Source organism: Belonocnema kinseyi, chromosome 1 (assembly GCF_010883055.1).
Source record: "Belonocnema kinseyi isolate 2016_QV_RU_SX_M_011 chromosome 1, B_treatae_v1, whole genome shotgun sequence".
Taxonomy (NCBI): domain Eukaryota; kingdom Metazoa; phylum Arthropoda; class Insecta; order Hymenoptera; family Cynipidae; genus Belonocnema; species Belonocnema kinseyi.
In genome coordinates, this window is record NC_046657.1 from 71,053,417 (window position 1) to 71,074,231 (window position 20,815).

General features: G+C 21.6%; 3 protein-coding genes across 5 annotated transcripts in view; 1 reads left to right on the forward strand and 2 right to left on the reverse strand.

Moving 5' to 3' along the window:
• LOC117170793 (probable serine hydrolase) overlaps positions 1-1,325 on the forward strand; it is a 39,046-nt gene extending 37,721 nt beyond the window's left edge. For all 3 annotated transcript variants that reach the window (XM_033357847.1, XM_033357840.1, XM_033357834.1), the window contains one exon: positions 778-1,325. In XM_033357847.1, coding sequence (XP_033213738.1) covers positions 778-1,029 — 252 coding nt within the window. In that variant the 3' untranslated portion in view covers positions 1,030-1,325. The remainder of the gene's footprint in view (positions 1-777) is intronic.
• A 7,512-nt stretch (positions 1,326-8,837) lies between these two features.
• Positions 8,838-17,140, reverse strand: LOC117174090. Its single transcript, XM_033362794.1, has 5 exons — positions 17,036-17,140; positions 16,833-16,957; positions 9,392-9,562; positions 9,185-9,308; positions 8,838-9,092 (listed from the first exon to the last, which is right to left on the reverse strand). The coding sequence occupies exons 3-5, from the start codon at positions 9,466-9,468 to the stop codon at positions 8,964-8,966; spliced, it is 330 nt and encodes a 109-aa protein (XP_033218685.1). The 5' UTR covers positions 9,469-9,562; positions 16,833-16,957; positions 17,036-17,140; the 3' UTR covers positions 8,838-8,963.
• Positions 17,141-17,324: 184 nt separating this feature from the next.
• Positions 17,325-20,815, reverse strand: part of LOC117173966 (trafficking protein particle complex subunit 11) — a 79,450-nt gene continuing 75,959 nt past the window's right edge. The window contains exon 20 of the mRNA XM_033362626.1: positions 17,325-17,516. Within this exon, the coding sequence (XP_033218517.1) occupies positions 17,490-17,516 (27 nt within the window). The 3' untranslated portion in view covers positions 17,325-17,489. The remainder of the gene's footprint in view (positions 17,517-20,815) is intronic.

Here is a 20,815-nt window from a genome sequence, read left to right on the forward strand (position 1 = left end):
TCATTGAATTTCTTCTTTCATTAAAAAATTAGAAGAAAAGTAAAAAACGAAAAGAACAAAATGTTTAGAAATTAAATTAATAGGAAAAATGTGTTTAAAAAATGACAAGAACGGATGTTCTTTCAATATTTTTTTCTATTGTTCTTTTTATTTTTTCTACTTTTTTCTAATAATTTCATTTCGGTACATTTTTGTACTTCTAATTTTTTTCGGAAAAACATTAGAAGAAAAAAACAAAAAAATTTAGAAAAAAATTACAAGAAAGGACAAAATTTAGAAATGCTGCTTCTGCTGTCAAAAATAAATTTTTGGGTTGAAGATTCATCATTTTAATTGAAAACTTATCTCCTTGGTTGTAAATGCACCGAGTTTGTTTTCAAATTCGCTTTTTTTTGAAAATTAACTTATTTAATTTAAAATTTTAATGTTCAGTTGATATTTTTTATAGAAAATTATTTTCTGACTGAAAATTGGACTATTTCATATGCATACTGAATTAATTTAATTGAAAATGAAACTACTTGTTGAAAAATCTAACTCTTTCGTTAAAAATAATTTTCCTTTGGTTTGAAGATTCCGTCTTTATGATTAAAAATTTATCTCTTTCATTGAAAGCGTAATTATTTTGTTGAAAATTCGTTCTTTGTTGTTAAAAATTACACTCTTTTGTTGAATTTTTTTCCCATTTTGTTTATGTTTTTTTGTTTGCATAATTTGAGTAGAGACCCTGTGAGGCAGAAAAATTCAGCCAGTACTGAAATATTTTGAATTTTTCAGGTTTCGCTCCTGGGGATGCTTTCCATGGACCTGGTGATGGCCTTCGCCGGAAGAATTAAATGCGCCTACCTAAACATTCGTGCCGTGCCAGGCATGAAATTCGAGCAACCCGAATCTTACCAGAAAGTTTTGGAGAAAATCAGGCAGACCGCGAGCAAATTTGATTACCGGGAAGTCGCGGGAAGTCACCACGTCCACCTGAACAACCCGGAGATAATCGCCCCCATAATCATCGAATTTCTAGGACTTTAAATTTCTAGGGAATCTAGAAAGCTGCATTTCTACCCGAAAAGACATTTTCTAATTTCAAGGGCCTTACATGAATTGAAGACATAATTAAATTATTCATGAAAAATAGGCTTAAGTATTTAATATTTATTTACAACTAATGTGATTTTGCGCATTTGAAAAAAAAAAATATAGATCTTGGCGATGGGTAGAATAGTTAAATTTAATTAATCCTCTGTGAGGATTTTCATTGATAGTATTTATAGAGAATTGATTGGTGTTGAAGTGAATAAATCTCAACTTCAAATTTGAATCTAAAATGGTATTTTTATCTTTTTAAACAACATACCTGAGTTTAGAACTACCGGTTTTAATGGTTGCGTAATCAAGAAGGCGATGCGCGACCTCGATTTTTGTTATCAGTTCACCTACTTTTCATTTGCCTCCCGAAAATGGTGGGAGAACGAGCCATGATCTAAAAACGCTATCGTTTAACTTTAAATTATTCATTTTAAATTAAAATTCTTTATTTATCACCTATTCATAGGCAATTTTTTTGTTTGTCAATGAACCTATCAATGGATAATTGATATCCGGAAAGGGCTCGAGAATACATTTAATTTGGGCATGCTTTTATTCGAGAGAACGCTGTGGATACAGATGGTTTTGGCTTTTTGGACACCCGCTGTTGCGAGGCCGTAACGAGCTTTTGTTTGCCCAACTGATATGCATGAACGTCACATAAAATAAACTCGGAATTATAATTTACGGAGAATTTTTCACCCAGAACCTCAGTCTTTCCTATTTTTCGAGAGGGCAGGGTCTGCAGCTTCGGGCTTTTTTAGTCTGGTAATTTTTTATTTCTGGCATTACTATTTTACTTTTTTCAAACTTCTTCATTTTTAGAATCTCAAGTTCTGTCGTTAAAGTTTTTCTTTATTTTCTTTTTTTATGTGAAATATTATTTATTATTTTCGTGTGATCCTTTCATCTATTTAATTTTTGTTTCGTTTCTTTATTTTCTTTCCCTATTTTTTTTTAAATTGCATTTAAAACTTTTTCATTTCTATTATTTTATATTTTATTTTCACATCAAATAAACTCAGAATTAAAATTTCCGGAGATTTAGTTACGGCAATTTAGTACAGAAAAGCAATTTCTTTTTTCTCAAACTTGTTATTTTTTGGAGTCTGATATTCGAACTTAAAAATGTACTTTTTTCTAGAAAATGAAAATATTATTAATTATTTTTGTCTAAAAAACTTGTGGTGTCTCAATTATGTTTCTTTTTTTTTATTAATTTACTTTAATTTTTTCCAATATTATTTTCCGTTTCCACATTTTTTCAGTTTTTTTTCTTGTCTTTTGAATTCTTTACATGTTTTTTATTTAATTCGTTAATTTTTTTTCATTTCTTTACATTTTCTTTTTTCCTTTTCATTTTTGCTATTCACTTGAATTATTATTTTTTTCCTTCTTTTCATTTTCTGTCCATAGTTCACTGTATATTGTTTTGAAATTAGAAAAGAACATCTGAAGCTGAGAGATTAAGGTATGTATTCATTTTTCCTTTATTTATTTCGATTATTTTTTTTTTAATTTCTTTCCATTCTTTTATTTTTGTCTCGATCATATTTATTTTTTTTATATGCCAGCCTCTAATTTTTGGTTAATTTAATTAAATTTTTTACGGTTTTCTCTTCATATAATTTCTTTTCACATTCTTTAAGTTTTTTTTTCCTTTTAGTTTTTTCTTCTACATTTTTTTCTTTTTAATCTAATTTTCTTTCCATATTTTCGTCACTTGTTTAAATTTCTTTTTTCTTTCAATTTCTATAAATTTTTTTCTTTCTATTTTATTGATATATTTTGATTTGTTCTATTCATTTTCTATCCATATGTTTCAAATTTCAAACCTTTCTTTTTCTCTACATGTTTTTCTGGTTTATTTCCATTTTTTTTTGGGGTCTTAATTCTGGTATTTTCGTACAGCAAAACTATTTTCCGTTATTTTCAAACTTCTTATTTTTTAAACTCTGAAAGGGACGATCGAAAATCCCGAAAAATAAATCTATCCAAACTAGAAAATTCACAAGTTTAAAGAATGACATTTTTTAAAAATGCATTCAGAAATATATTTTTATTAATATATTTGAAAAATGTATTTTTGATAAATTAAAAAAAAATATTGTCTTAATTCGGCAATTTTCTAGATCGGATATTTTATTATTCGGCGATTTTCTCTCGTAAATTTTATTATTCGGGAATTTTTAATTTCGGTATTATAATAATTCGCCGAGTTTTTTAATATTTGAAAATTTTATAATTCAGGAATTTTATTACTCGGGATTTTTCAGTCGTCCATTCTGAAATTCTAGCTTTAAAGATTATTTTTAAAGAAATGATAAATTCAATTAATTATTATATCCTAAAAACGTGTCTCTAATTTTTATTTAATTTATTTACGTTTTCTCTTTTTTTCATTCCTTTACACTTTATTATTTTAATTTTTCTATTGATTTTCTTATATTTTTTTCGTACGGTCTATTCACATATCTAAATTTTATTCATTTTTTTACAGATTTTTCATTTCATTTCCTTAATTTTCTTCCTACCACCTTTTTTTAAATTTAGTTTTCTTTTCCATTTAAAACATTTTTATTTCTATTATTTTTTATTTTATTTTTATGTTCACATCAAATAAACTCAGAATGAAAATTTCCGCATAGTTAGTTACGGCAATTTTGTACAGAAAAACGGGTTTCTTTTTTTTTCAAACTTCTTATTTTTTGTAGTCTGAAATTCTAACTTTAAAATGGTTCTTTTTACTAGAAAATGAAAATATTATTAATTATTTTGACCTGATAAACGTGTGGTGTCTCAATTATGTTTATTTCTATTTCTATTAATTTCTTCATTTTTCTTTAAATTTTTTTCCCATCTTATTTTATGTGCTGCATTAACATGTATAATTTCATTATTTTCATTTAATTTGTTTACATTTCTTTTCATTTCATTACAGTTTTTCGTTCCATTTTATTTCTTTTTAGATATTTTGTATTCTCTTTTGAATTCTTTACATGCTTTTTATTTAAATTAAAATTTTATTCTTTTCATTTCTTTACATTTCCCATTCTTTCCTTTTCATTTTTTCTATTCACTTAATTTCTTTGCATTTTTCTTTCTTTTCATTTTCTTTCTATTTTTTCCAAATTTTTTTTCTGTACATTTTTTTCACATAAAATAAATTCAGAATTTTAATTTAAGGAAAATTTGCAGCCACAATAGTGCTTCCAATTTTGCTAGTGTCTCTAGCTTCTTGGATTTTAATTTCTGTAATTTCATGCGGCAAAACTATTTTCATTTTTTTATTCAAGTTTTTATTAATTATAGTCTAAAATTATAACTTGAAAATTTTTTTAACGAAAAATATTATGAAGTGCTTATTATCAATTGCTTCATTTTCTTTTTTCCGTTTTTCTTCTATTCATTTTTTCATTCTTCTAAATTTCTTTACATTTGTTTTAATTTCTGTTTTTTTTCGTCTTATTTCGTTTGGTTTACATTTTGTTTCATTTTTGGGTGATTGCCAAAATTTTATCATTTTCGACAATGAGATTTTCCAAACAAAAATTCCAAACTGCCTCAAATATATTTTGTTTAATTAAGACATGAACATCTGAAGGTGAAAGATTAAGGTATGTATTTGTGATAAATATCAATTATACTTTGCTAAAACGAAAAACTTTAAAAAGCTTTTAAAAATGTATGCATAACAGATAAAAATACTTTTAAAACTGGAAAAAATTACTATTTTCTGATTTTTTTTTCATTTTGACTTCAGCCTTTCGAAACCTCTCATTTTGTAGTAATATGAATTAACATAGACCGCTAACGGATATGTAAAAAAAATATTACAATTTAACTAAAATAAAATTATCGTAAGTATGAAATTAAAAATTTTAATTATTTTAAAAAAGCCTCAACTCTAAACGAATGAATTCTACTCTTGATTTTCATACTTTTCAAATAAACAGAAGTGACATCTGTGGATCTTAAATATTTAAATAATGGGCTTATTATTATTTAAACATTTTTTAATTTCGAAATTGGATTTGCGTATTTGTTTATTTATAATTTTTTAACGAAGTCTACAAATTAAAAAATTTACTAAATTATAAATTATTATTTTAAGGAATAGTGAAAAACTGTTTTCCTTTCTATTTTTTTCTTTTAATTTTCATTCTGAGATTTTAATTCTGGTACTTTCTTTTGGAAAACCATTTTCCTTTTTTTTCAAACTTCTTATTTTTTATAGTTTAAAATTCGAACTTAAAAAGGTTTTTTTTCAGAAAATGACAAATATTATTTATTGTTTAAGCATTAAAACCTGTGGTGCCTTAATTATTAAAAAAATTTTCTATTAATTTATGTACATTTTTTCTTTCAATTTTCTTGTTTTCATTTTCTCTACATTTTTTTCTCATTTCTTTTTTATATTCATTTCCTTCCCTTTTTTACCTTTCCTTCATATTATGTTCTTTCCATATTCTTTTCGTGTGGTTTTCGCATGTTTCAATTTTTCTCCATTTCTTATTTATTTTTTTTTTTAAATTATTTCAATCCCTTTTTTGAACTTGTTTATCTTTTTTATTTTGATTTTTGTTTCATTTAATTTTCTATTCATTTTCCATTTTATTTGTTTTTCTTTTTATTTATTTCGATTATAGTTCTTTTCATTTCTTTCAATTTTCTTTCTATTTTTTTTCATTTTACTTTCTTCCTCTATAATTATTACTTTTTCCATAAATGTAAATGAAAAAACTTTTTTTTTCTAAATTTCATTACATTTTTTCTTTTCTTTATACATTTTTCTTTTTATTTGTTTCAGTAATCGTTCTTTTAACTTTTATCCGTTTTCTTTCTATTATTTTTCTAATGTTTAATTTCATCTGACAAAAAAATTTAAGATATCAAAAGAAATTAATAACAAAAATTGAAAAAAGTGTAATTGACAAGAAGTTGACCAGTAATTTTCCACTTTTTCTTTGAATATGTGTTATTCTTACTTTCATTCTTTAAATTTTTTTCTTTTTATTTATTTTTCTTACCGTGTGGTTACGGCAAATTCCGTAACACTAGCCGGTGCATTTTTTTCTTCGCATTTTTATCGTGTAGCCTTTCATATGTTTAGATTTTTTTATTTTCCATTTTTTTCTAATAATTTCTTTCCTATTTTTTTCAGTTTCCTTTACATACATTTTTATTCTTGCCATTTTTTCCTTTTAATTTTCTATTCATATTTATACATTTTTTTAAATTTCTTTTTTCATTCCATTTTTTAAATGCTTTCCTATTTTTTATTATACAAAATTAAATATTACAAAAATGCAAACAAGAAGGAAAGAAATAAAAAGAACAATAATGAAAATTAATAAAAATAAAAGCATATAAAGAAAAGAAGAAATGTAAAGAAGGGAAATAATAAAATAAACATTTTCTTTTCATTTCTATTTATAAATTATTTACCAAAAATATGAGAAGAAAATAAAAATAAAATTAAGGAAATGAAAAAAACAATGATGCAAATTATCATGAAGAAAAACATATAAAAAAGAAAAAAATTGACAGCAATGAAAAGAAAAAAAAGTTCATAAAATTAATTGAAAAAAGCGGAATAGAAAAAGGATGATTGCCAAAAAGTCAACGACTTTAAATCTCAATCATTTTCTCATTTTTCCTTTAAATAATCAACTTCTTCTAAAATCATCTCCGTAAAGTATTCATATGAAAGCACAATATTAATTCTCTTTGCATAATTTTTTCGAGTGGTCCATTCACATATCTAAATTTTGTTTAATTTTTTCTATTAATTTCTTTTCATTTTTGTTCTTCTAATTTTTTATTTAAATTTTTCTCTTTCCTCTTTTCTTCTTTTGTTTTTCACATTTTTCTTTTCAAGAATAAACATTATAAAAAAAATGAAAAGAAATGAAATGATTAGAAAAAAATGTAAAATATTACAAGAACAAATTTTTTCATTTAAATCTATTATTGTTATTTTCACTAGTGTTCTATGTTTTAAACATTTTTTCTATTAATTTCCCTTCTTTAATTTTTTTCATTGAATTTCTTCTTTCTGTAAAAAATAGAAGATAAATAAAAAATGAAAAGAAAAAAAGAAGTTTAGAAATGAAATTAATAGGAAAAATGTAGAAAAAATGACAAGAACAAGTGTCTTTCAATATTTGTTTCTTTCTTTACATTTTTTCATTATTTCTTTCCATTTATTTCCATTATTGTTGTTGTCATTTTTTTCTACTTTTTTCTAATCATTTGATTTCTTTACATTTTTGTTCTTCTAATTTATCTTGGAAAACATTAGAAGAAAAAAAGAAAAATTAGAAGAACAAAAATGAAAAGAAAAAAATGTAGAAGAAATGACAAGAACGGAAAAAATCTAGAAATAAAATGAATAATTAAATTTATAGAAAAAAAAAATAGAAAAAATAGAATAGTTTTTGTTCTTATAATTGTTTTCATGTATATATTTCTTCTTGATCTCAATTTTTTTGAGCTAAAATAAAAAATTCTCAAATTCTAGTAGATTCTCGAATAAAATGTTTGTTTGTAAAAGCGCTGAGATCCGAAATTGGCGTTTATACCTGAAACGAAATGTGAGTCGTGCCGCCGACATTAAGAATTATTAGCTTTGCGTTATCAAAATGCTTCTAAAACGTGGTCGTCCTATCGAATGTACACGTATGTACGTAAAAGTAGCTTGCACGTGGTAATTATGTCGACGGGGAAACCGTATTGAAAAAAGAATGTGGATATCATTTGGACAGGTGGAAGCCATCGTACCTGTCCTCCCGACTTCTTCATTTTTTCCCTCATTCTTCACTCTGGAAGAAATTCTTCAAAAAAATCCAGCTCTTCCGTTCCAGCTTTTGAAAAGGTGAGGGACCCGGATTTATTTTATTTTTTATTTTTTATTAACAATTCACATTCTTCACTTCTTTTATTTTTTCTATTAATTTCTTTTCTTCATTTCTTCACTTATTTTCTCCATTTATTCACATTTTTTTCATCAAAGAAGCTAACTTGAATTTCTTGAACCCTTTTTATTTTATTTTATTTTTTTTTAAATCAATTTTCAAGATTTTAGTTTAAACGGAAAAAAATCGAGGGGTATCCAGAGTTCTTCATTCTTCGTGTTTGATTAATAAAACTTCAATCTGATTCATCGATCCAAACGATCAATAAACTTTGTATTTAAAAGTTTGTTCGTTCGGCTCGAGTTATTGGGTTGAAGAATCGTCGATTTTTCTCAAAGGCTGTTCCAAAATTTAAAAATTGAAGACTATTTCCGAAGAGGTAAGTAAATATCTTCTATTTCGAAAAATATATATATATATATATATATATATTAATTAAAAAATTCTTCATATTTTAGATTCAATATTAATCGGGAATAAATGGATTTTTTTTAGTTTCAATATGGATTTAAAAAATAGTGTTAGTCATTATGTAAATTCAAAGACACGTCACGAGACAATATTAGTCTAATCACCAGTTCAAGCAATTAAAATTAAAGCGCCTAGTTTTCAAGACATTCATAATTTAACGAGTTCACTTTTAATTATTTTTCACGAATAATTTCTGAAATAAAATAAAAAACCTAAAAGAGAATTAATTCTTATTTTAATTTATTAACAGTCTTCTAACTAAAAGTTAAATTAATTACTTCAAATGGATTAGTATTTCAAATTAATGATTATTCACCCTAAAACGGTCCCCGTATATATATATTTTTTTAATTAACTTGCTTTTTTTTTTAGTAAATTCTTCTGAACTTACGAGGAAAACATGTTTACACGTATATATAAGTTTGTTTTATTTTCTTGAAAAGTTTCTTTTAGGAGGAAGTCATTTCATATTCGTTTTTTTATCAGTTATTACAACTTGGCAGTTCTTTCAGCTCTTGTAAGAAGACTTCGATAAAATTTAGCGATGTCACAAAGTTCTTGATCCGTCGGTGAAAACGTTGAAAAAGTTCGTAAACGAGCCTTCGATTTTTCCAAATCCTGTTTAAAACATTTTTTTTTTAAATCTTCGAAATTTCATTTTTATAAAATTATTTTTCGGGAGAAAATAATTTTTCGACTGATGAAATTACCTTCATGAATTGTCGATTGCGAAATAGAGAAGCTTCACTATTTAAATTGTAATTAGGCGTAGATTCATCATTTTCATGAGTCATTGAATTCACTCTCGATTTTATTTCATATCTGACGTATTCACTGAAGAAATATTTATACTAAATTGATTACCTTATTGAATAAATAATAAAAAATTGACGAAATTTCTATTTTTTTTTATTTACCTATCGTGTAATTTGTTCTCCAGTTCCCTTTCCTCGTCTGAATAATTTTTTAAAACATCTTTAATTTCCCGCTTCATTTTAAGGAAATTTTTTATTTTCTTCGGAGATTGACTGATTTGTTATTTAAGTTTCTGGGAAGATCTACTCTCATTTAATATTACTCTTCTGAGCCTGAAAATATAAGTTAAACTTTGTACGATATTTCAATTAATTAATTAATTATATTATTTTTTTACTAGCAAATATAGCGATCTACGCGTTTTTTTATTTTAATTTCCAAATTATAAAAATTAAAATAAATTTTTTACCTTAAAGTAATAAAAAATAATAATATCTAACAGTAATGATAGTTTAAAGGTGCATAAACAAAATTTTCAAATTTGTATGATTTTAAAGATCAAAAGCAAAGTTTTCAATTTTAAGTCTTCCAAATTGAAGTTGAATGGAAATAAAAATTCTTCAATTTTTAAGATTTATATTTTAAATATTATATTCTAAAATTAAAGGAATTTTAATGTGAAAAGCATTCAAATTAAAAAACTTTAAATTGTTAATCGTTAAAAATGAAGAGTTTTTAATTTTTTTTTAATTTACAATAATTTTATAATTTATAATTTAAAATTCTATCAAAATCATCCAAATTAAAAAAAATTTATTTTTACATCTTTAAAATTAAGGAGTAAATCTTAAAAATTTAAGAATTTTTATTTTTGCTTCTTTAAAATAATATTATATATTTCAAAATTTCAAGACTTGCCAATTGTAACTTTTTCAAATGATAGAATTTGAAAGTGCTAATCTACAATTGAAGAGTTCTTAACTTTGAAAATTTACAATTAAAAATGATTGCAAGTTTTAATTTTTTCAAAAAAAAAAAAAAAAAAAGCGTTATTTTTATATTTAGTGATTAAAGAATTTTCAATTTTAAATGTTCAAATTGAAGAATTTTTAAATTATATTATATATTTTCAAAATTCAAGAATTTTCAATTGTAACTCTAAAATTATAGAATTTTGAAATGTGAATCTAAAATTAAACAGTTTTTAATTTTCGAAATTTACAATGAAAAATTATGCACGTTTTAAGGTTTTCAACGAAAACTTCTGTTATTTCATATTCAGTGATTAAAGAATTTTCCATTTTAAATGTTCAAAATTGAAAAATTTTCAATTTTAAATCTTTAAATTATATTATGTATTTTGAAAATTCAAGAATTTTCAATTGGAACTCTGTGAAATTATAGAATTTTGCAATGTAAATATAAAGTTAGAGAGTTATTAACTTTGAAAGCTTAAAATTAAAAATTGTACAAGTTTTAAGTTCAAAATTAAATGCTGTAATTTATATAATTAAAGCATTTTAAATTGTGAATACTCAAAACTGAAGAATTTTAAACTGCAAATCGTTACAATTAATGAATTTTCCATTAAAAATGTTCAATATTGAAGAAATTTAAATTGTAAATCTTTAAACTTGAAATGTTTTTAATTTTGAAAATTTAAAATGAAAAATTATGCAAGTTTAAAGTTTTACAAATGAAAAATCGGTATTATTCATGATTTATTTTTGAAAATGCTTCAATTTGGAATTTAAGAACTAAAAGCTTTACTTTTGATTTCCAAAATTCCAAATCGTAAATCTAAAAAATTGAAGGGTTATTATTTTTAAAAATTCACCTTTAAAAATTATGCAATTTTAAAGTATTTTAATTAAAAAATTCTTTAATTATAATTATTTATGATTAAAGGATATTCAATTGTAGATATTTCAACTTGAAGAATTTTAAACTGCAAATCGTCCAGATTAAATAATTTTCCATTGTAAATCGTTAAAATTGTAGAATTTTAAATGATAGAACTTTACTTTTGATTTCCAAAATCATCAAAACCATCCAAACTCAAAACTTTTTATTTATACCACTTTAAGATTAAAGAATTTCCAACTGTAAATATTCAAAACTGTAGAATATTAGGTTTCAAATCGTGAAGATGGAATAATTTTAAATTATAAATCTTTGAAATTTAAATAAAAAAAAGGTTGAAGATTTACAATTAAAAAGTAGGCAAGTTTAAATGTTTAGTGCTTAAAAATTCTGTAATTGTAATTACAGAATTTTTATTTGTATATTTTCAAAATTGTAGAAGTAAAGATTTAAACAATTTGAAGTTTAAAATTCTTCAATTTCATAGATCTATAAATAAAAATCCTTAATGCAAAAACTGCAAGACGTTAAAATTGAAGAATTTTCTATTGTAAATTTTCAAAATTGTAGAATTCTAAAGTGTAAATCTTTAAAATAAAATGTTTTAATGTTGACAGTTAAAAATTATTCAAATTAATAGTTTTAAAATTAAAAATTCTTTAATTTTGATGCTTTATATTTGAATAATTTGTAATTTTATTTTTTCGAAATTCAAAAATTTCAACTGCCATTCGTTACAATTGCAAAATTTTGAATTGCAAATTTTTAAAACTGTAGAACTATAAATTGTAAATCTTTAAAATAGAAATTTTTAATTTCCTCAGTTTTTCATTATGTATTCAATAAGGTAATCAATTTAATATAAATATTTTTTCAGTGAAGAAGGCAGATATGAAATAAAATCGAGTGAGTTCAATGATTCATGCAAATTATGATTCTACACCAAATTACAATTTAAATACAGAAGCTCTCTAGAAATAATTTTATAAGCGTGAAATATCAAAGGAAAAATATTTTAAATTTCATGAATTTTAAATATTTAGAATTGAGAACTTCTTAATTTTAATTTTTTAAATAATTAGTATCATAACAATCTAAAAATTTCCGTTTTTCATAAAATTGAAGAAGTTTAAATTATACATCTTTAAAACGTGAACATTAAAAATTATCCAAGTTTAAATGTTTTCCAATTAAAAATTCAGTAGTTTTGACGTTTTGCATTCGAAATTTTGTCAATTTGGAAGATTTATACTTGAAAACTTTACTTTCGATTTTCGAATTCATCAAAATTATCAAGAATTAAATACTTTTTTTATCCATCTCTACAATAAAAGAGTTTCTAATTGCAAATATTTGATACTGAACTATTAAAAAAAATGTTTTTCAGTGTAAAATTTGGAAAAATTTCAAATGTAAATCATCAAAATTAAAGAATTTTTAATTGTCTAACTTAATATTTATATAATTTTCACTTGTAAATATTTCAAATGAAAAACTCTTCAATTTTGAAGATTTACGATTTTGGAATTTACGAATTTGGACTGTAAATTATCTAAATTGCAGAATTTTTACTGTAAAAATTCAAACTTGCATCATTTTTCATTATGAACTTTGAAAATTAAAAAGTCTTTAATTTTAAAGATTTACAAATTAATTTTGATTATTTACATTAAGAAATTCTTTAATATGGAAAATTTACAATTGAAAACTTGACTTTTGATCTTAATAATCATACAGGTTTAATAATTTTTATTTATAAGTATAAAATTGAAGAACTTTTCAATTTTTTATCTGTTATTTTTATATTTAGTGATTAAAAAATGTTCAATTTTAAATCTTCAAAATTGAAGAATTTCCAATTTTTAATCTTTAAATTATATTAAATATTTTCAAAATTTGAGAATTTTCGATTGGAACTCAATGAAATTATCAAATTTTGCAATATAAATCTAAAATTAAAGAGTTATTAATTTTAAAAGTTTACAATAAAAAATTTTACAAGTGTTACGTTCAAAAATAAATTCTGAAATCTTCATATTTAGTGATTAAAGCATTTTCCATCTTAAATCTTTAAAACTAAAGAGTTTTAAAATGCGAATCGTGAAAAAGGAAGTTTTTCATTTTGAAAATTTACAATGAAAAATTGTGCAATTTTAAAAGTTTTCTAATTAAAAATGATTTAATTTATTTAATTTAAGTATTCACAATCGAAAAATCTTTAGTAAAAAAACAAACAAATTTTTAATGTAACTTATCAAAATTACAGAATTTTCAAATGTAAAACTTGAAATTTCATAATTTTGTCATATAAATTTTTTAAATAAAAATTTTTTAATTCTAATGATTTACAATTTAAAATTCTACAATATTGTACATTAATAGAAAATTTTTCATTTTCAAAAAAATATAATTTTAAGAATTAAAATGGGAAATTCTTAAATTTGGATGATTTTGCAAATAAAAAGTAAAATTTTAAATCCTAAATTCTCCAAATTGAAGAAATTTTAAATGTAAATCATCCAAAATACCGAATATTACATTTTAAGACTTCAAACTTTCATAATTTTTTTGTAAATTTTCAAAATTAACCAATTTTAAAGATATGCAATTTAAAGTTCTTAAAAGTCAGAAGTTCTAAAGTCTAAATCTTCCGAATTGATGAAATATCAAACAATTTTTTTTCGAAATTTCATTTTTATAAAATTATTTTTTTTTAAATAAAATTATTTTCGGCAAATTGTTGCAATTTCCCGCAAGAATTGTTAATTGCGAAATACAGAAGCCTCTCTATTTAAATTGTAATTCTGCGTAGAATCATAATTTTTATGAGTCATTGAATTCACTCTCGATTTTACTTCACATCTTACGTTTTCACTGAAAAAATACTCATATTAAATTGATTATCTTATTTAATAATTAATTAAAAAGTGATGAATTTTACAATTTTTTATTCACCAATCATGTAATTTTTGCCTTTTTTTTAATACGTTTTGCTGAAAAAAATGTGCTTCCGGGGAAAATGAACCACTCTGATTTAATACTCTGAGGTTTCCAGTTTTTGCTAAAAAAAATAAGATAAATTTTAGTATTAGATTCTAATTAATTAATTGTGATTACTAATTATTTTTTACTAACAAAAATAGAAAAATAAATATGAATAATAATAGTTCAATTTTGAAGATTTACAATCGAAATTCGTCAATTTTCACGATTAGAAATTTAAATTCTTAAATTTTGAAAAAATAAAATTAAAAATTACACAAATATAAAGCATATCAAAACTAAAGAAATTAAATTTTTTAAACTAAAATTTGAATAGTTTTTAATTGTCAATCGAAAAAATTAAAAAATTCTTTTTTAAAGATTTAAAATGTAATATTCTACAATTTTGAATATTTATAATTGAAAAATCTTAAATATTAATGATTTTCAGTTTAAACACTTGAATTTAAAAAAATACAAATAATTTAATTTGCAAGATTTATGTTTTAAACTTATGAAATCTGGAACACTTTTTTAGCAGTTCAATTTTCAGGGTTTATAATTGAAAACTTTGACTTGATCCTCAAAATGATAAAAATTTTAGAATTTTTATTTCTACATATTTCAAATAAAACGTTTTAAATTGCGAATCATTAAAACCGAAGAATTTTTAATTCAAAATCTTCCAAATTGAAGTTTTTAAATTATAAAAATGTTGTATTGAAAGTTATGAAAATTTTAAGTTTTAGAATTTAAAATTATGTAATTTTTATTATTTACATTAAAGAATTCTTCTATTCTCAAGATTTAAAATTGAAAATTATCTTTTGTTTCACAAAATCGTAAAAATGAAAGAATTCCTGTTTATAGGTATTTAAATTTGAATAATTTTCAACTACAAATCGTTCGAAACGTAATTTCTATAATTTAAAAAATTTACGATGAAACTTTTTTCAGTTTTAACAATTTGCAGATTAAAATTCTTCAACTCAAAATACTTAAAATTAAGAATCCTTGGATTGAAAGTATAACGGTAAAAGAGTTTTAAATTAAAATTATTAAAATAAATTAATTAATTAATTAAAATTAAATGCATAATTTTTAATTGTAAGACTTTAAACTTGCATATTTTTTTATTGTTAAATTACAAAATTAAAAAATTTCAATTTTGAAGATTAAAAAATTAAAGTTCTTCTATTCTGAAACTGTAAAATTGAAAATTCTTCAATTTAGAATATATACATCGAAAACTCTTTAATCAAAAATCAAATTTTTAATGTAGATTATCAAAATTACCGAATACGTAATTTTAAAACGTCAAACTTGCATAATTTTTAATCGAAAATTCTTTAAATTAAAAATTCTTCAATTCTAAGTAATTAAAAATTTAAGTTCTACCATTTTGAAGATTTACGATGGAAAATTTTTCAATTTTAACGATTCGCAGTTTAAAATTCTTCGGATTTGAATATTCATGATTGAAAACACTTAAATCATATAAATTACAGATTTTTTGTTCATAAAATTAAAACTTGCACAATTTTTAATTATAAATTTTCAAAATTAATAATTTTTCAATTTTAGATGAATATTTCAAAATTTTATCATTTTAAAGAGTTACAATTGAAAATTCTTGAATTTTGAAAAAATATTATATAATTTTAAGAATTAAAATTGAATATTCTTATATTTCGAAGATTTACTCTTTGATTTTAAAGATGCATAAATAACAATTTTTACTTTTTGATGTTTTTGATGATTTTGGAAATCAAAAGCGACAAAATTTCAAATTTATTAACCCTTCAATTTGAAAGATTTATAATAAAAAATTCTTCTGTTCTGAATATTCAAAACTAAAACTTCTTCCCTTTTTAACGATTTGAAGAATATAATTCTTCAATTCTAATTATTTGCAATAAAAAACTCTTTTTTCAAAAATAATACAAATTAAAGCATTTTTAACTATAAAACTTAAAACTTGCATAAATTTTTTATTAAAAAAATTAAAAATGATTAATTTAATTCTTAAATTTGGACTATTGATTTTACAAATCAAAAGTAAAGTTCTCAATCCCAAATCATTCAAATTGAAGAAATTTCAAGTTCTTCAATTTTTAATAAAAAATCATCAAGGCAACTTCAAAAACAATTTCAAACTCTTTAATTTTAAAGGTAAATAAATAAAAATAATTAAATTTGGACGATTTTGGAAATCAAAAGTAACGGATTTAATCCTAAATCGCCCAAATTGGAGAAATTTCAAATGAAAATCATTAAAATTGACGAAATATTCATTTTCAAACTTGCATAATTATTTATTAAAAAAATAAACATTTAAAAATTTTATAATTATAATGAGTTAAAATTGAAAATATTTGAATTTTGAAAAGATATGATATACTTTTGAAGATTTAAAATTAAAATTCCTTCGGCTCTAAAGTTTTACTATTTAATTATCAAAATTTATAAATAAAAATTCTTGAATTTTAATGTCTTTGGTGACTGCAAATCAAAAGTAAAATTTCCCATCCTAAATCATCCGAATTGGAGAAATTTCAAATGTAAATCATCAAAATTACCTAATTTTTAATTGTAAAACTTTAAACTTACATAATTTTTCATTTCAATTTTTCAAAATTAAAAACTCTTTAATTTTAGATTCACATCTTAAAATTCTATTATATCAGAAGTTCTCAATTCTATATCTTCCAAATAATTTTTGGAAAAAAGAATAATTAAAAAAAAATTTTAGATTACCTTCAAGAATTGTCGATTGCAAAATAGAGAAGATTCTCTATTTAAATTGTAATTCGGCGTAGAATCATAACTTTTGGTGAGTTATTGAAATCACTCTTGATTTTGTTTCACAGGTGACGTTTTCACTGAAAAAATATTTACAATAGATTATCGAATTAAACAAATAATGAAAAATTGAAGAATTTTTTTATCTTTTTATTTACCAATGGTGTAATTTTTCCCCCAGTTCCCTTTTCTATTTTAAATAATTTTTCAAAACATCCTCAAATTCTTCGTTTCATTTTAACTTCTGTTGTGATTTCTCTGCCGAAAGGTAACTTAGGAAACGCTATCGATTATTTCTTCTGGGCTTTTAAAAATGAAATTGATAAAATACAAAAATTTGTGAGAAAAGATGAATGTTAAGGAAAATTTATACAATTTTTTATGAGATCAACTCAATTTTATTTTTAAATAAATTGATTTTTGAGAAAAATGGAGGTTAAAATTAAGGAGGTCAGCTTAAACAAAGTTTATTTTACAAACAGATATTTTGTACATATTCTCAATAATTAGAAACATTCAAAAATCTCGAAATACACTTCCACCTTTTTTTTTAAATACAATTTACAAAAAAAAACTGTGCTTCCTGGGAAGATGATCCACTCTGATTTAATACTATTCCTCTGAGGTTTCCGATTTTGGCTGAAAAAATAAGTTAAATTTTAAATAGAATATCTCAAAAATGGAAATTTTTGTAATTCATAAAATTAGAAAAAAAATGAAATTTGGTAATTTTTATGATTTAAATTTGAAATTTCTTCAATTTTAATGAGTTCGAATAAAAAACTTTGCTTTTGATTTCCAAAATCATCAAAATTGAAGTTCTAAAATTTAAGTTTGAGTTCTAAAATAATCAAAATGATGCAAATTAAAAATTTTTTTTCCATGCATCCTTACTTTAAAAAAGTTTTTAATTGTAAATCTTTGAAATTGAAGAATTTAGAATTAAAAATCGCGAAAAGGAAAATATTTTCAATTTTAAATCTTCAAAATTGAACAATAATAAAAAAAACTGTTCCAGATTACATAAATTTCAAATTTAAATCTTGCAAATTGAATAATTTATAATTTTATATTTTTAAAGTTCAAGACTTTTTAATTGCAAGTCTTTAAATTGTATTATAATTAAAAATTCATTAATTTTTATAATTTGAAATCTAATCAATTTAGAATATTTAGATATAAGAATTCTTTACTTTTGGCGTTTAAATTATCAAGACCATCACAATTTAAGAATTTTTATTTATAAATCTTTAAAATTGAAGAATTTTTAAATGTAAATCTTTAAAATTGAAGAACTTTAAATTGAAGGAATGTATACAATCAAAAATTCTATAATTTTGGTGTTTGACTTTCGAAATTTCTTTAATTTGTAGGATTTCAAATTTGATTGACTTTTGATCTTCCAAATCATAAAAATTGAAGACTTTTTATTTATAAACTTTCAAAATTAAAGTTTTAAATTTTAACTGTTCAAATAAAAATAGAACTTTGATTTGAAAATCCAACTCTTTACTTTTGATTTTCAAAATCATCAAAATTTAAGAATTTTTATTCATACATATTTGAAATTAAAGAGTTTTTAATGAAAAATATTTCAAATTGGAGAACTTTAAATTGTAAAAGGAAACAAAGAAATATTTTTTTAAATTTCCAAATTACCAACCTTTGAAATATAAATCTTTAAAATAGAAAGGTTATTAATTTTTTAATTTATAATTAAAAAATTATGCAAGTTAATAGTTTTACAATTAAAAATGATGTAATTTTGATGCTCTTCATTTGAAATTTCTTCAATTTAAAAGATTTAGGATTGAAAACTTTACTTTTGATTTCTAAAATCATCCAAATTTAAAAATGTTTATTTATGCATCTTTAAAATTAAACTTGTACAATTAAAAATTATACAAATTTTAAAGATTCACAATGAAAATTGTCCAGTTTTTATTTTTGCACTTTAAAGTTCTTTAACTTCAAATATTTACAAATAAAAATTCTCAAATTTTTATGATAATGAAGAGCAAAATTTAAATTATCAATTATAAATCTTCAAATTTGAAATATTTAAATAACAGAAATTTTCCGGATTACATACTTTGAAAATAAATCTTGAAAAATGAAAAATTTGTATATTTTTTTAATGCAAATGGAAATCTTGAAAATGGTAGAATTTTAAATTTTTCAAATGGAATTTTTAAATTTTGTGAATGGACAATTGAAAATTTTTTAACTTTGATTTTCAAATCGAACTCTTAAATTTTGATCTTCATAATCTTTCAGATTTAAGAATTTTTATTTTTACGCCTTTAAAATTAAAGAGTTTTGAATACTAAATCTTCAAAATTGAAGAGTTTTTAATAGTTTCATATTTAGAAATTTTCTAATTTTTATGAATTTTGATTAAAGAGTTTTCGATTTTCAAATATTCAAAATTGAAGAATTTTAAACTGCAAATCAAAATAATGTTATTTATGCACCTTTAAAATTAAAAAGTTTCTAATTATAAATCTTCAAAATTGAAGAATTTAAAATTACAAATCGTGAAAATTGAAGAATTTAAATTGTAAATATTCAAAACTGAACCATAAAAAAACGGTTAAAATCTAAAATTTAAAAACTTTCATATATAAATCTTAAAAATTGAATAATTTTATATTTTCAAAATTCATTGTAAATTTGTTTTGCACATTAAAACTCTTTAACTATTCCGAAAAAAATCATATTTTCAAAATTCAACACTTTTCATTTAAAACTCTTTAAAATTGTATAACTTTAAAATTTAAATATTTAAAATTAAGGAATTATTAATTTTGAAATTTGTACAATTAAAAATTATACGAATTTTAAAGATTTGCAATTAAAATTCTCAAAATTTAATATTTTGCACTTTAAAATTAATTAACTTTAAATATTTACCAATAAAAAATCGCAAATTTGTATAATTATGAAGAACAAAAGTCAAGTTTTCCTATTTCAATCTTCAAAATTGAACAATTAAAAAAAAATGTTCCAGATTACATACGTTTAAAATATAAATCTTGAAAATTGAAAAAATTTTTATTTTATTTTTTCTAAATTTCAAATGAAAATCTTCAAAATTGCGGAATTTTAAATCTTTATAATAGAATTCTTTAATTTTATCAATTGACAATTAAAAATTATTCTAATTTTAAATTTTGCAATTAAAAATTCTATAATTCTATCATTTGAATCCACAAAATCATTAAAATTTAAGAATTTTTATTTTTAAGTCTTTAAAATTAAAGAGTTTTTAATAGTAAATCTTTAAAATTGGAGATCTTTAAATTGGAAATCGTGAAAATTGAAGAATATTTCATTCTAATTCATCAAAATTGCAGAACTATAAATTTTTTATTTGTAAATGGCAGAACTTTGAATCTTAAAACGAAACAATGAACTATTAAAAAAAAAAGTTCAAATCACAAACCTTTGAAATATAAATCTTTAAAATTGAAAGGTTAATAATTTTGAAAATTTATAATTAAAAAGTTATGTATTTGGATGATTTAGAATTTGAAATTTTTCTTTTGATATCTAAGTCACCAAAGACATTAAAATTTAATTTTAAGATGTGAATCTAAAATTAAAGAGTTTTTAATTTTGAAAAATTGAAATGAAAAATTATGCAAGTTTAAAGTTTTACAATGAAAAATTCGGTAATTTTGATGATTTACATTTAAAATTTCTCCAATTCGGATGATTTAGGATGGGAAATTTTATTTTTGATTTGCAGTCACCAAAGACATTAAAATTCAAGAATTTTTATTTATAAATTTTGATAATTAAATAGTAAAACTTTAGAGCCGAAGGAATTTTAATTTTAAATCTTCAAAAGTATATTATATTTGTTCAAAATTCGAACATTTTCAATTCTAACTCATTAAAATTATAAAATTGTTAAATATGAATTTTAAAATTGA